Raw genomic sequence first — 14,265 nt, 5'->3', positions numbered from 1 at the left:
ATGTCTAAATATAAACCCTTGAAAACTCCGGCTGACACATCATCCAAACTAAGTGCCACTGTCGTCCCACTCTTATCTGATGACACTGTATGTCAAAGCCAAGATAAAAACAATTGAGCCAACTTGATATTTTGGTATTATCGCCACAAAGAAGAACTTTCGGATTTTTTTTATTCTTATCTTCATAGCAGAATGAATCGGAAAGTAAGAAGTTTCAAACTTTCTATTAAATATCCGTTCCAACCAGTATTTGGGTGTTTTTGCTTGAGCTGTACAAGATGAAAGTTCTCCACCTAAACTAAAAATTTTAGTATATATGCATATTTAGTGTCAATCTAACACAAGTTCTTTTTTTTTTCTTTTTTTTTTACTTTTTTCTATTTTAGTTCTTGTACTTTTTCCATCGTATTCTTTTATTAACCTTTATATTGACAGTATTGTATCGAACAAATATAGTAACTCCAAGAATCCAATTGTTTAAGAAATTGGGCCTTGTAATAATTCTTATAAAAAAAGAAGTTTTTTTTTTCAAAATATTGTTTCTTTCATTCTTGTATTGAATTTCATCAAATGAAAATGATGCATTTAATATTAATACATTATTACTTTTAGAACTATAAAAAAGATTTCTAAATGTAATGACTAGAAGTGCTACTGATAATAATGATCCACAAAGAAGAGCCGCATAGCTCAATATCATCATACTTACATACATTATTAACCATTCCGATTGTAGAACAGGTACTAATATTGTGGGTTTGTGTATTTCATTTAAAAGACCCGAAGTGGAATTGGTATTTTTTCCATTACAATTATTGTGAAGAGACTATACAATCGTTAATCTTGGGCAGTTTCTTTGTGAAAATGTATCCAATCAAACATTCCCTATTTATTTGATCATTAGCATGTTCACGTTCACCCGAAAATTTTTATATGCAGTGTAGGGTTTACCTATTTCCGTCCGAAAATTTGAGCCCCCCTCCTCACGTTTTCGTCCAAGCTTTGCCATTGATCTCACATTAATTTGACTATCATTTACGCTTTCAAAACACTTAAAAAAACCTCAAACAAAATTCAAGAAAAATAATTAAAACACATGACTCAAAATATAAATAAAAAACAAAAGACCTAAAAAAAACTAAAACGTTTCCCTCGTTTTTCTCGTTCCTGAAAAAAGACACAATGTCAAGGAAAAAATACACAAGGACGAAAATAGACAAAAAAGCACACTGATAAATTAAAAAAAAAAAAATACACAATAAATCGCAAAGTATAACACAATGCGGGACAAAATATAACACAATTTGAAGAATATAATACAATGTCAAGGAAAAGAACACAACCAATGACGAAAATAAACTTAAAACACAATAATATGTAAAAATACAGAATGATCTTTTTTTCTCAAAATTGTGTCTTCTTTTTATCGTGGAAGATGAGTAACCATTTATATCAAATCATCAATCCATTGGGCAATAAGTTAATTTTTCATCACAACACTCTCTCTGGAACATGGACGGGCAGAGAGATTTCGAAGAAGACGATCAGCCCTATCAGACCGTGGATTATCACAAGAAGAAAAAACAACACTACAACAAGAAACATAAGTTCGAGTTTGAAAAGACGACCACCTTCTTTGTCTCAAATCTCCCAGAGGGCTGCACTAGGGTGGAGGTTTGGAATGAATTCCAGGCGTTTGGGAGGATTGTGGACGTGTTCATTCACTAGAAGTTAGACAAAGGAGGAAACAGATTCGCTTTTGTAAGATATGTTAATGTGAATAACATTGGGAAATTATTCGAGGTTCTAAACAAAGTTAAATTGAAAAGGGCTGTTTTAGCGGTCGATGTGGCAAGATTCCTGCGCGATGGTGCGCGGCTTTTTGTGGGCAACTTAAAAAATAACAATAAGCCAAAAATAATGGCGCCAACCCCACATGAGTCTTGTCCAAATACTAACCAAGCATGGCCGGGGAATAAGGCCGGTAAATCATACGCGGAGGTGGCGGCGGTCTCGGTCACCACGAGAAGAAAGACCATCGAGTTCCATGGGACGAGGTCAAAGATGGCGAGTGAGTGCGGTGGAAAATCGATGATTGTGGAAGCCAAAAATCTTACTATTCTTTGCAACTTACTGGAAATCATGGGGAACCTCTCCAAACATCTTACAGGTCTCAGGTATATTGGAGGATTGAGGTTCCTAGTGACCTTCATCAATAAGATACAATGTGCGGCTTTTTTGGAACATTACAAAGAACACAATTCTAAGTGGTTTTCAAGTTTCAAGATGTGGGATGGATCGGAGCCGTTTGTTGACAGAGTGTTACGATACAATTGGTAATCAAGCTAAGATCGATAAAGAGAAGAAGAAGTAAACTCAATTCATCGATATCATTCTCATTAACGACTCCTAATTATGTATACTAACCTATTACAATTATAACCCTAAGCTATTAAACATTTACACTTTAGTCCTTCAACTATTTACTACCTAACATTACTCCACTCTCAAAAGATTTTTGTCCCCAAAAATCAAAAATAGTAGGGAAAAAAAAATCTAATCAAAACTATCAAATTCAAACTGTGAAAAATGTAGACTATAATTGATTTCTTGAGCTTCACCAATTTTAACTGGTGCATTAACCATGCGCGCTAGTCTGCAAATTTTTCTTTTACCCTCAAACCCATTAATTGCCATTTGGAGATTCATGAAACAAGCATTAGGGGGTTTAGGTTTCTCAATGGCAGCTTCTCCATCTAGAACCAATGATGTCTTGAGTAAATTCCTGTTAAGCAACCGATGAGATGAACTCCTTTGCAAATGCATCAAACAACTAACTTGTTTAGACATTTTCCCTGAATTATAAAATCCGTCAACTAAACAATTTGTAAGATTAAGCGTATCAAAAGATGGAAGCACATCACAAGTAAAGATGAACAGCCTACTATTCATGGTCACAATGAGAAACAACCATTTTAATTTCCATTTGTGCCACATGTACCTTCTTGGCTTCATATTCAAATAACACTCATTCATAACCATAGAAAGAAACCACAATTTGGATTTCCATTTGTGCCAACAACGCACCATCAATTTATTTTTTAAAACCACCTTTTCCATATCAAAGAATTCTTGTAATAACACTATCAACAACTTCAGTATCTTTTGTTCCAGCTTTTAATGCAAATCCATAGTCTTTATTTCCATTATACCCCTTTTCCTGAACTTCTTCGATATGAAATTGACCACCAAAGAGTGAAACATAAGTTGTGAGCAGAATTACCTTGTTCAAGAAAGTGTTTGTATGTTGCACAAACATCGGCACATTCAAATCATTTTGGACATTAATGACAGTATAGTTCTGAACCAAATTCTTAATCGACCAATCGGTAACTGTCTAACTTGATTCTTTCTTCTTCTTACATGATCCAAATTCCTTTGTTGAATTCGTTTCTGTTGTCACTACAATATCAGCCTCCTTATCTCTTAACTTTCCACTGGTTGTATATTCATGTGAATTAATATAAGCTTCCCACCAATTTTCCACTGAAAATGTTAAGCCTGGCTTCCAAACAAAAGTTTCAAAAACAACCGAATCAACACCAAACTGCCCTGTTTCTGTATTTTTGATCCAAGTGGTCACAACATCCTTATTTTTTTCAAAAGAATGCCTAGGATTTTCTTCCATAACTCCACTATCTTCATCTAGTACCTTCACCACAGTACCTTGTTCAAATTCACCCCACACATGTTGAAATAAAGTACCAATTCTACCAATTCCATATACATCCTTACAAAAATCAATGTGAACCCGATTACCTTTCCCAATTTTCTTTGAATCATTATCTAGGCCTTCACACATGACATTCCAAAACATTCTATTTATATTTTCTTTAATTTCCTTTTTTAATTCACTAACATCACCTTTCTTTACATCGGATGCATTGGTTTCAATCAATTCTTGAATCTCATCACCCAAAGGTTCTTTTATCTCATTACCACTCTTTTTAGACATTTCATCAAACACTCGAATACTCAAGCCTAGATTTAAAGAACCGTTTTCAGTTCCAAACGTGCTAGGCATTTCATCGAACACCTTGGATGCAGACTTATTATCATTTTCATTTTCTCTTAAAACATCATCATCAGTTACCCTTCCAATCTCCAATGAATCATTAACACCAAATACCTTGAAGGCATCATATAAAGAAGAATTTGGATCATAAGGAGAAAATGAATCTTTCAATTCATTTGCATCCAATTTTAAAGCCAATGAAATGACATCTTTCAATGTGTGAAAACTATATTGATGCCATGCTATAAAAACATCTCTTATTTTTGGTTCAAGACCATCCATAAAGAGGTATATAGCATAATATTCACAAATTTCTCCAAAAGTTTTAACCCGGTCGTATAGAAATTGGAAATCATCACAATATTCTTTAACAGTACCTTGTTGGCTCATTGCCATAATCTCGTCCAAAGAAAATTCCATGTAATCTTTCTTGATTTTTTGTTTCTGTTGAATCTTGTTTGCAATGGAATGGCCGTTGTAACCCTAATTCCTCAAATACGATTCTTGAATCGTCAACTGAATCACCACATTGAATGGAAGAGAATCGTTGTAGCTATTTGAAATTCTGGCCCAATTGTTCAATTAAATCGTCGCTGATCTTTTGTTCACCGTTACTTATTGATTGTTGCTTCTGTAACAGAGCCGTTTAACGCCCTAACTTCGATGGTTGCTGTATAAATCCGAACCCTAACCCAAGGTCGAGAGGAAAGAAAGCTCTGATACCATTGTTACGATACAATTGGTAATCAAGCTAAGATTGATAAAGAGAAGAAGAAGTAAACTCAATTCATCGATATCATTCTCATTAACGACTCCCGACTATGTATACTAACCTATTACAATTATAATCCTAAACTATTGAACATTTACACTTTAGTCCTTCAACTATTTACTACCTAACACAGAGTGGCCTGGTTACGTATATATGGGGTACCAATTCAAGCTTGGGATCGACGAATCTTCAACACAATAGCTAAAACTTTCGGGGAGATCATTGCACCTTCGGTTGCAACGATTAGCGACTCCAATATTTCTTTTGAAACTGTTGGGGTTCTAGTCAAGTCCGATAAGGATATTACGGAATAATTATTGGTCCATTGGGAGGGCAAAGAGTATTCGATTTGGGTGTCGGATATTATGAAAGATTGGTCGCCGGATTTTGTCACCAGAATTATTGGAACACCAAAACGTGGTCATGTCTCTGAAGTAAAGGAGATGGACGGAGACATTGCCGTCCAGGAGCCTGATCCGAGGTCAGCAAACGCGAGTAACGAGAAAGAAGATGGAGAGTTTGTCCCTGACGTTAACCGGTCGTGTACGGGAAATGATTCATGCATGGGGAATATGAAATGTGATATTAATGGCTCATTATTACTTGGCATCTCAGAACTTAATGCAAGGGTACTTTTCAATGAGATTTAATAGTGGTGGGACCCAATTGAATAAATCAATTTTCAAGAGGTGCAAATGGATCTCAGCCCAACTCTAAATCAAACTCTCCTGGGCCTCTCTCTAGCCTAAGACAACCAGCCTCTAAGAAACCCAGGTATGACGTTAATATTTAAGAGAATAATAACCATACAGGTTTTGACTTTCCTTTTCCATCTTATCCTGAGCATCTTCGAGATAACACCATCCAGTCTTCTCCTCATGTGATTGATGATTCTAATATTCTGTCTGAAAATAATGGAGTTGGAAGCAATATCAACACAGTTTTGCCTGAGCAGAATGTCAATACTCAATCTGGGGAGAACCTCTCTGATCATCAGGTCGATGCGGGGGCAAATAACTTAGCTACTGAATTTAATGCAACTATTATAGTAGGGAGTCTTGTTGGTATGCATGTTGAAAACTACTCAAATCAATTAGCAAGTCTAGTCAGGGATCGGGAAACGACTTGATTAATCAATGAATTTTCTCACAATAAATATTAGGGTGGTGGGCATCGCTCACAAAGCAATGTGGGTTAAAAATATAAAGAAAGAACATGGGGTCGGTTTCATTGCAATACAGGAAACAATGTTTTCAGATGGTACAAGAATAAAGTTCACAAAATACTGGGGGAACTCGGAGGGCAGGTCAGGGGGGATTGCCTGTCTTTGGGACCCTGGAATTTTTAAAAGAATAGACACAATTAAACACCGTTATTTCCTTTTAATATGTGGTACAATTAAAGGGGTTAGTGAGCGGGTTCATGTGGTAAATGTATATGCACCACAGAGCACCTCGGCTAAAAGGGTTTTAGGGGAACAACTCAAAGATTTAGAAGTATCACGTGAGGGTGTTTGGATCTTTCTCGGTGGCTTTAATCAAGTAAGATCGGCGGAAGAAAGAAGAAAATGCATTTTTGATCCTACACATGTTGCTGATTTCAACTCTTTCATTTACGAAGCAAACCTCTCAGAGTATATCATGAACGGTTTTAAATTCACAATATGGCTCGATGGGGATAACAAGCTTAGCAAATTGGACCGGATGCTAGTATGTGATAAGTTCTGGGGGCTTTGGCCAACCGCCACTCTCCGTGCTCTCCCGAGAAATCTCTCGGATCACTGTCCTCTACTTTTGAGCACCACATCTTCGAATTACGGTCACATTCCTTTTAAATTCTTTAATGCTTGGCTTCACAAACCCGGTCTAGACAACATTGTTCGTTCCTCTGTCAGTTCTTTTACTTTTGCAGGTGCTCCCGACATTGCTTTGGCTGGAAAACTAAGATGCATTTAAAAAGCAATTAAAGAATCGAATAAGACAACTAAACAAGTGGAGGATGCAAATCTTACCACCTCCATTGCTGCCCTCGAAAGACTGGATCTGCTAAGTGAAACCCATGACTTGTATGAAGCTGAAGCATCTGAATACACCGAGCACAAAAACATAGTGGCTACGATCAATGACAACCGGATGAAAGAACTCCAACAAAAATCAAGGGTCAAATGGGCCGTGGAAGGGGATGAAAACTCAGCTTTTTTCCATGGATTTATAAATAGTCGAGTGGCAAAAAGAGGTTGAATGGTCTCATGATTGATGGGGCTTGGTGTGCTGAACCGTCTCGGGTGAAGAACGAGGTCAAGGATTTTTTCGAGTTTAGACTTAGTGAGCCGGTTCAATCACGGCCAACTTTCACATGTTATCACGTTAAAAAACTATCGGAAGAGCAATGCTCTTTTCTTATATCTCCGTTCTCTCTTGTCGAAGTTAAAAATGCGGTGTGGGATTGTGGAGGGGACAAAGCCCCGGGGCATGATGGTTTCACCTTCGCTTTCATAAAGCACTATTGGGACCTACTTGGAGATGATTTTTTCAAGATCATGTTACGCTTTCATGACACGGGGAAAATTTCTAATGGTTGTAGCTCTTCTTTCATTACCTTAATCCCTAAAGTAAATCATCCAGAAAGCTTAAACGACTTCCGTCCTATTAATCTTATCGGGTGTATCAGCAAAGTTATTTCCAAGGTCCTCGCCAATCGACTCAAAAAGGTTATAGGCACTATTATATCGGAAGAGCAATCGGCGTATCTGATCGAAACATCTTGGATGGACCATTAATTGCAAATGAAATTATCTCCTGGGTCAAACGCTCCAAATCTTGTGCCTTCTTCTTCTTCTTCAAAATAGACTTCGAAAAAGCTTTTGACACCATAAATTGGAATTTTATTGATATGGTTTTCCAACAAATGAACTTCCCTACCTTATGGAGATGTTGGATTCAAGGAATATTCGCCTCAACGCGTTCCTCGGTTTTGGTTAACGGGTCCCCCACTCTTGAGTTCCAATGCTATAGGGGGGGGGGGGGTAAGGCAAGGTGACCCGTTATCACCATTTATCTTCATACTGGCCATGGAAGCTCTTTCAAGCTTCTTGATTAGTGCAACTTCGGCGGGCATTTTTAACGGGATTTCACTTCCAAACGGAGGTCCGAAGGTGTCGCATCTTGTATTTGCAGATGATGTAATGTTTTTGGGCACATGGAAGGAGGCAGATCTAATTAATATTAGACGACTTATGAATTGTTTTTTCCTCGTGTCGGGCCTTAAAATAAACCTAAATAAATCATGCCTTTATGGTGTAAAGACATCTCTGGAGGAAAACAAATGCATGGCCGATTTAATTGGATGCAAGCATGGTTCTCTTCCGTTCGTGTATCTAGGACTAAAGGTTGGGGGTAATATGAATCGGTACAATAATTGGGCCTCGGTTATCGATACTTTTGAAGCACGACTTTCTCTGTGGAAGGCTACCAGTTTATCCATTGGGGGTAGAACCACTCTAATTAAATCGGTTCTAAACTCTACCAATTTACTACTTTTCTCTCTATCAAGCACCTGGAAATGTCATTAACAGACTTGATGGCATGAGGCGTAAATTTTTATGGGGAGACACGAACGAAAGGAGGAGGATGCATTGGGTTCGTTGGGATATTATCACTCAACCGGTGGATGATGGAGGGCTCGGACTGGGATCTCTCCAAGATATTAATTCAAGCTTACTTGCAAAATGGGTGTGGAGGTACAAAACCGAACCAAACAGGCTGTGGAGAGCGATTGTAAGGAGCATTCATTTTAATCCGAAACATGGTAACTTCATCCCATCAAAAAAAGGCCTCTCTAGTGTATGGAGCAACATTTGCAAAAAAGAAGTGTCCCTGAGTAATAAGAACATCAACCTCAGCCTGCTTACTAAAAGTGTTGTGGGTAACGGGTCCAATATTCAATTTTGGACTGATGTGTGGGCCTCTGCAGTACCGTTTAAAATTCTTTTTCCAACCCTCTTCTTGCTGGAAAAGTTTAAAGGCTGCACTATACGAGATAAGTTCCGTGCTTCACACGCGAGTGTTTCTAACATTCCTATATGGTTTTGGTACCATCAACCATCTTCTCCATTGGAAATTGAGGAACTTGTCGGACTCAGTAATCTCATTTCTCAAACGGCCCTGACGGTTTTAACCGATAAATGGCTGTGGGTGTTGGGTAACTCGAGTGAATTTTCAGTCAAGGAAGTCAAGAAATTAATTCATGATTCTATCCAATAACCTCAGGTTCATACAATCAAATACAAGTGGATTAAATGGGTGCCACGTAAGGTAAACATTTTCAGGTGGCGAATGATTCTCGATCGTCTTCCAACAAGAACGGCACTTGAGAAGAGAAATATATGTGTGTCCTCCTTATGTTGCCTACTTTGTGGCGACCAGGATGAGGACGTGGAACATATCTTCACGTATTGTTATGTTGGCACATTGGTGTGGCAAATGGTCTCTAGTTGTCTCTCGATTCCACTTATATATGCTTTCTCTGTTCATGATCTTTTGCAGGTACATCATAATAACTCCGGCTTGGTTACGAAAAAGAGAATGGTGCAGGCAATCATTCTTATGTCTTGCTGGAATATATGGAGGATGCGGAATAACGTGGTATTCTCTAGTTATCTGGTAGACATCGGGAAACTTTTGGCGGAAATTAAAACATCAAGTTTTCTTTGGATCAGGAATCAGGCGAAGATGCATGCACTCGACTAGGAACATTGGTGTACTTTCAATATTTTGTAATTTATGTTACTTTACAAAGGGGTCCCCGAGTACGGTTTGGGACTGCATCAAAAACACAACGGAGTGAAACCCGGTGGCGCGGCCTCCGTGCGTGGGGGTTTTTCTTGAACTTTCTTAAGGTAAATGGTGCGAGTTTTTTCATCCCTTTTGCGGTCCTAGCAGTCACGTCTTCGGGTTGAATCTAGTATTGTTATGATGTTGTTGATTCTAGATTTTGGGTGTACCATTGTATTTTCTCTTTGACCATTTGATTCTTGCTTTTGGTTTTCTATAAAATTCAGCTGTTAAAAAAAAAAGATGAGTAACCATTTTAGTTTTTGTTTTTGTTTTTTTAAGGGTTTTTTTTTCACAAATCTTTCTTACCATTCTTGCTTTTATTCTTAGTTATAGAATAAGTTGACCCTTAATATTACCTAGAACCAGTGTTTTAAAAACCGGTTTAAACCGGCCGGTTGAACAGGTTAAACCGAATTTCGCACAGAAGGTCGGTATTTTGAGTCCGGTATTTTTTGCCGGTTTGCTAGAACATCGTACCGGCGGTTTATGTCTAAAATACCGGTTTTTACCTGCAAACCGGTTTATGTTCGAGCAATTTTTGATATATGTGGCCCATATTATTTCTATATTACTTTTAACCTAACAATTAACATTCAAATGTGTAAACTTTATGACGATTTTTTTAAAAATTGAGTACTTTTACATTATTTTTTTTAATATGGATTAACTTTTGGATTATTTTTTGTTATGAAATCATTTACTTTTAGGTTATTTTTGCATTAAAATTACATTTATAAGAAATTATAAGGTAAATTATTCAACCGGTTGAACACTCCGGTATAACCCGGTTCAACCGGTTGTACCATTTTTTAGCCAAGTCCGGCACAAGTAAAATACCGGTTTTTAAAACATTGCCTAGAACGTGAGTGATGACCAAAGTCGAGATTTATGATTTATATGTTTAGCCCTTGCCAATTATAGGGCCTACTAGAAAACGTGAGATGATGACCAAAGTCAGATTTATGATTTATATGTTTAGGCTTCAGCCATTTCCAATTATAGGGCCTACTAGAAAAAGAAACTTAGAATTTGCCATGGGCCAAATATTTACTATCACAAATTGGGCTGACTGGGGCCGAGTACCCATCAGCGTGCATTGTATTTGTCGGCCTAAACCGTTTTACTCCTTCATAATGTTCATTGACTTTTTTATTTTGGAACTAGAGAAAACAATAATTGTAAGTAGAAAACGTATTACGTTGTACAATAAGATTAATAAACTTGAACACGCAATTGAGATACGAATTTAGTCAAAAGACATAATAAAGAGGTTGACACGCAATTGAGATACGAATTTTAGTTGTTAGACATGATGGTATATTCCAACAAGAAATTGACTCTTGTTTAGTAAATACTAGGTCATGTTATTTGTAGGGGTATGGTACTAAACCCGGTTTTACGACCCTAAATTTATTAGGTTTGGCTTATTTTATTATATGGATTAATACAATGTTATTGGGCTGAGGGGGTTTTGTGGAGGTAACCCTAACTGGGCTAGGCCCATTAGGGTACCATGATGGTGGCCATGAGGCTCTCTATATAAGGAGGTCTCCACCTCCTTATTAAGGGGTCATGCTCAATAAGAGCCACCACCACTTTTTGTGTCTGTAAACAAGAGATCTTTGAGATTTCTTAGCAGTCACCTCCACACTCCCGAAAAACCATTGCAGGTCTCAAGCAACCGGAGAAGAAGATCAAGTCGTGGTTCGTTCATCTCGAAAATCCGTGGAAACATCGTCATGGATCAGGTCAGATTCATTTCATGCTTCGACATTGGCGCCATCCGTGGGACGGCAACGAACTACCCTTCGATCTTCCTCTCGGCTGTCAGATCTCTCCCAAGAAAAACCCAGATCTGGAAGTTTACAGAAAAAAGGCATCAAGGCTTGTTCTATTAAAGCTCAAAAAGATCCATAGATCTAAAGGAGGCTTCCAGATCTGTGCAAAAAGAAACTGCCTGATTCGAATGATCAAATCTCCGGATCTGTGATGGTTTTAAATCCGCTCCGGGCTTCAGATCTATCTACATCTGATTTACAGATCTAGATCTAGATTACAGACCTGGATTTTAGGTTTAAAATTGCAGATCTAACTCTTAAATTGCAGATCCAAAAATTACCAGACTTCCGCCGCCATGTACGCGCGCCCGCGGATTCTCACTCCGCAGCCATGCATGTGCCGCCGCGGGAACCACCATGTGGGTTTCGCGCAAAAGACCTCCACCATGTGGGTTTTGCGCAGAAGACTGCCACCACGCATGCTCGTCAGTAGGTCACCATTCCGCCGACATGCGTGAGCGCCCGTGGAAACTACCGCGGAAACCACCATGTGGGTTTTGCGCAAGAGACCTCCGCCACGCACACGCGCTCGCGAGTCACCACTCCATCGCCGTGCAGGCGCGCATCAGGCCACGCGCCAAACTTAAAGGTTGGGAATCCTCATAATATCCCATATGGCTACGCGCCATACTTAAAGGTTGGGAATCCTCATAATATCCCATACGGCTACGCGCCATACTTAAAGGTTGGGAATCCTCATAATATCCCATATGGCTACGCGCCATACTTAAAGGTCGGGAATCCTCATAATATCCCATATGGCTACGCGCCATACTTAAAGGTCGGGAATCCTCATAATATCTCATATGGCTACACGCCATACTTAAAGGTCGGGAATCCTCATAATATCCCATATGGCTACACGCCATACTTAAAGGTTGGGAATCCTCATAATATCCCATATGGCTACACGCCATACTTAAAGGTCGGGAATCCTCATAATATCCCATATGGCTACACGTCATACTTAAAGGTTGGGAATCCTCATAATGTCCCATATGGCTACACGCCATACTTAAAGGTCGGGAATCCTCATAATATCCCATATGGCTACACGCCATACTTAAAGGTCGGGAATCCTCATAATGTCCCATATGGCTACGCGCCATACTTAAAGGTTGGGAATCCTCATAATATCCCATATGGCTACACGCCATACTTAAAGGTTGGGAATCCTCATAAACCCATCAGGCCACGCGCCATACTTAAAGGTTGGGAATCCTAATAAACCCATCAGGCCACGCGCCAAACTTAAAGGTTGGGAATCCTCATAAACCCATCAGGCCAAGCGCCAAACTTAAAGGTTGGGAATCCTCATAAACCCATACGGCTTCGCGCCGAATACAAGACCGAACGCGGCTCCGCTCCGTTCAACATGCACACCACCATGATGCTTGAGCGCAGTCGCATATCACATGCTCATGCACCACATATGCTCACGCATCACATATGCTCACGCATATTACATATGCTTAAGCATCACATGCACGCACATATCACAGTCTACGCGCACGCGCACGCAACATCTGCGCATGGCGCATGACACAAAGTCTACGCGCACGCGCATGCAACATCTGCGCGTGGCGCGGGACATAAAGTCTACGCGCACGCGCATGCAATATCTGCGCGTGGCGCATAACACAAAGCCAGAGCCTATGCGTAAGCGACATGACAAATGAGTAGTCTAATCCCAAATCAGGATAAGGACAACCTCATTTAGCAGCAATGAATTAGGGGACTGTCGTGGTATACCACAACCACGTTATCACAATAGAGGACATCTGAATCTTAGGGCGGGAGCCTCATAATATCACACATGGCCACGCGCCAGCTTCATTATTATTATAGCTCGTAAGCCGCAACTCGCGCAAGCTTTTATTATTTTAGCTCATAAGTCGCCTCACGCGCAAGCTTTATTATTCTTATAGCTCGTAAGTCGCCACGCGCGCAAGCTTTATTATTATTATAGCTCGTAAGTCGCCGCGCGCGCAAGCTCTTATTATTCTTATAGCTCGTAAGACGCCGCGCGCGCAAGCTTTTATTATTTTTATAGCTCGTAAGACGCCACGCGCGCAGACTTCATTATTCTCATAGATCCATAAGTCGCCTCGCGCGCAGGCTTCATTATTTTTACAGCTCGTAAGTCGCCTCACGCGCGCAAGCTTTATTATTCTTATAGCTCGTAAGACGCCTCGCGCGCAAGCTTTTATTATTCTCATAGCTCGTAAGACGCCTCGCGCGCAAGCTTTTATTATTCTCATAGCTCGTAAGTCGCCTCGCGCGCAAGCTTTTATCATTCTCATAAGTCGCCTCGCGCGCAAGCTTTATTATTCTCATAGCTCGTAAGTCGCCTCGCGCGCAAGCTTTTATCATTCTCATAAGTCGCCTCGCGCGCAAGCTTTATTATTCTCATAGCTCGTAAGTCGCCTCGCGCGCAGGCTTTTATTATTCGGCGTGCTATATCTTATTCATGCCAGGGCACCATCATTATCATAAAGACCACAACATGTCACCATCATGAAAAAAAAACCTCCCAAAACTCAAAGACAATAAAGACAAGGCCGAAGAAAAGGGAAAAAACCGCCTCATGGCCTAACACACCTCATAAAGTCCAGCGCTCCACCTAGACGCTTGCGCGCCCAGGAGCAACGCTGGACTTGGGGGGGCTTGTAGGGGTATGGTACTAAACCCGGTTTTACGACCCTAAATTTATTATGTTTGGCTTATTTTATTATATGGACTAAT

General features: G+C 39.6%; 2 protein-coding genes across 2 annotated transcripts; one reads left to right on the top strand and one right to left on the bottom strand.

Annotated features, from left to right (window-relative positions):
• Positions 1–2,753: 2,753 nt before the first annotated feature.
• Positions 2,754–4,845, bottom strand: LOC143609273 (uncharacterized). Its single transcript, XM_077084073.1, has 2 exons — positions 2,925–4,845; positions 2,754–2,855 (listed from the first exon to the last, which is right to left on the bottom strand). The coding sequence occupies exon 1, from the start codon at positions 4,493–4,495 to the stop codon at positions 3,398–3,400; it is 1,098 nt and encodes a 365-aa protein (XP_076940188.1). The 5' UTR covers positions 4,496–4,845; the 3' UTR covers positions 2,754–2,855; positions 2,925–3,397.
• Positions 4,846–6,034: 1,189 nt separating this feature from the next.
• LOC143609275 (uncharacterized) lies at positions 6,035–6,802 on the top strand. The gene has a single exon (XM_077084076.1). The coding sequence runs from the start codon at positions 6,035–6,037 to the stop codon at positions 6,800–6,802; it is 768 nt and encodes a 255-aa protein (XP_076940191.1).
• Positions 6,803–14,265: the final 7,463 nt, after the last annotated feature.

This window comes from Bidens hawaiensis, unplaced genomic scaffold, assembly GCF_021521415.1.
Source record: "Bidens hawaiensis isolate Kalapana, Puna unplaced genomic scaffold, B.hawaiensis_p1.1 tig00419520_1, whole genome shotgun sequence".
Lineage (NCBI taxonomy): Eukaryota > Viridiplantae > Streptophyta > Magnoliopsida > Asterales > Asteraceae > Bidens > Bidens hawaiensis.
Note: the sequence above shows the minus strand (reverse complement) of the source record. Positions and strands in the feature narration are given on the sequence as shown.

Excerpts from the sequence above, each read along its gene's own strand:
- LOC143609273 (XM_077084073.1), bottom strand. The coding sequence starts at position 4,495 with ATGGAATTTTCTTTGGACGAGATTATGGCAATGAGCCAACAAGGTACT.
- LOC143609275 (XM_077084076.1), top strand. The coding sequence starts at position 6,035 with ATGTGGGTTAAAAATATAAAGAAAGAACATGGGGTCGGTTTCATTGCA.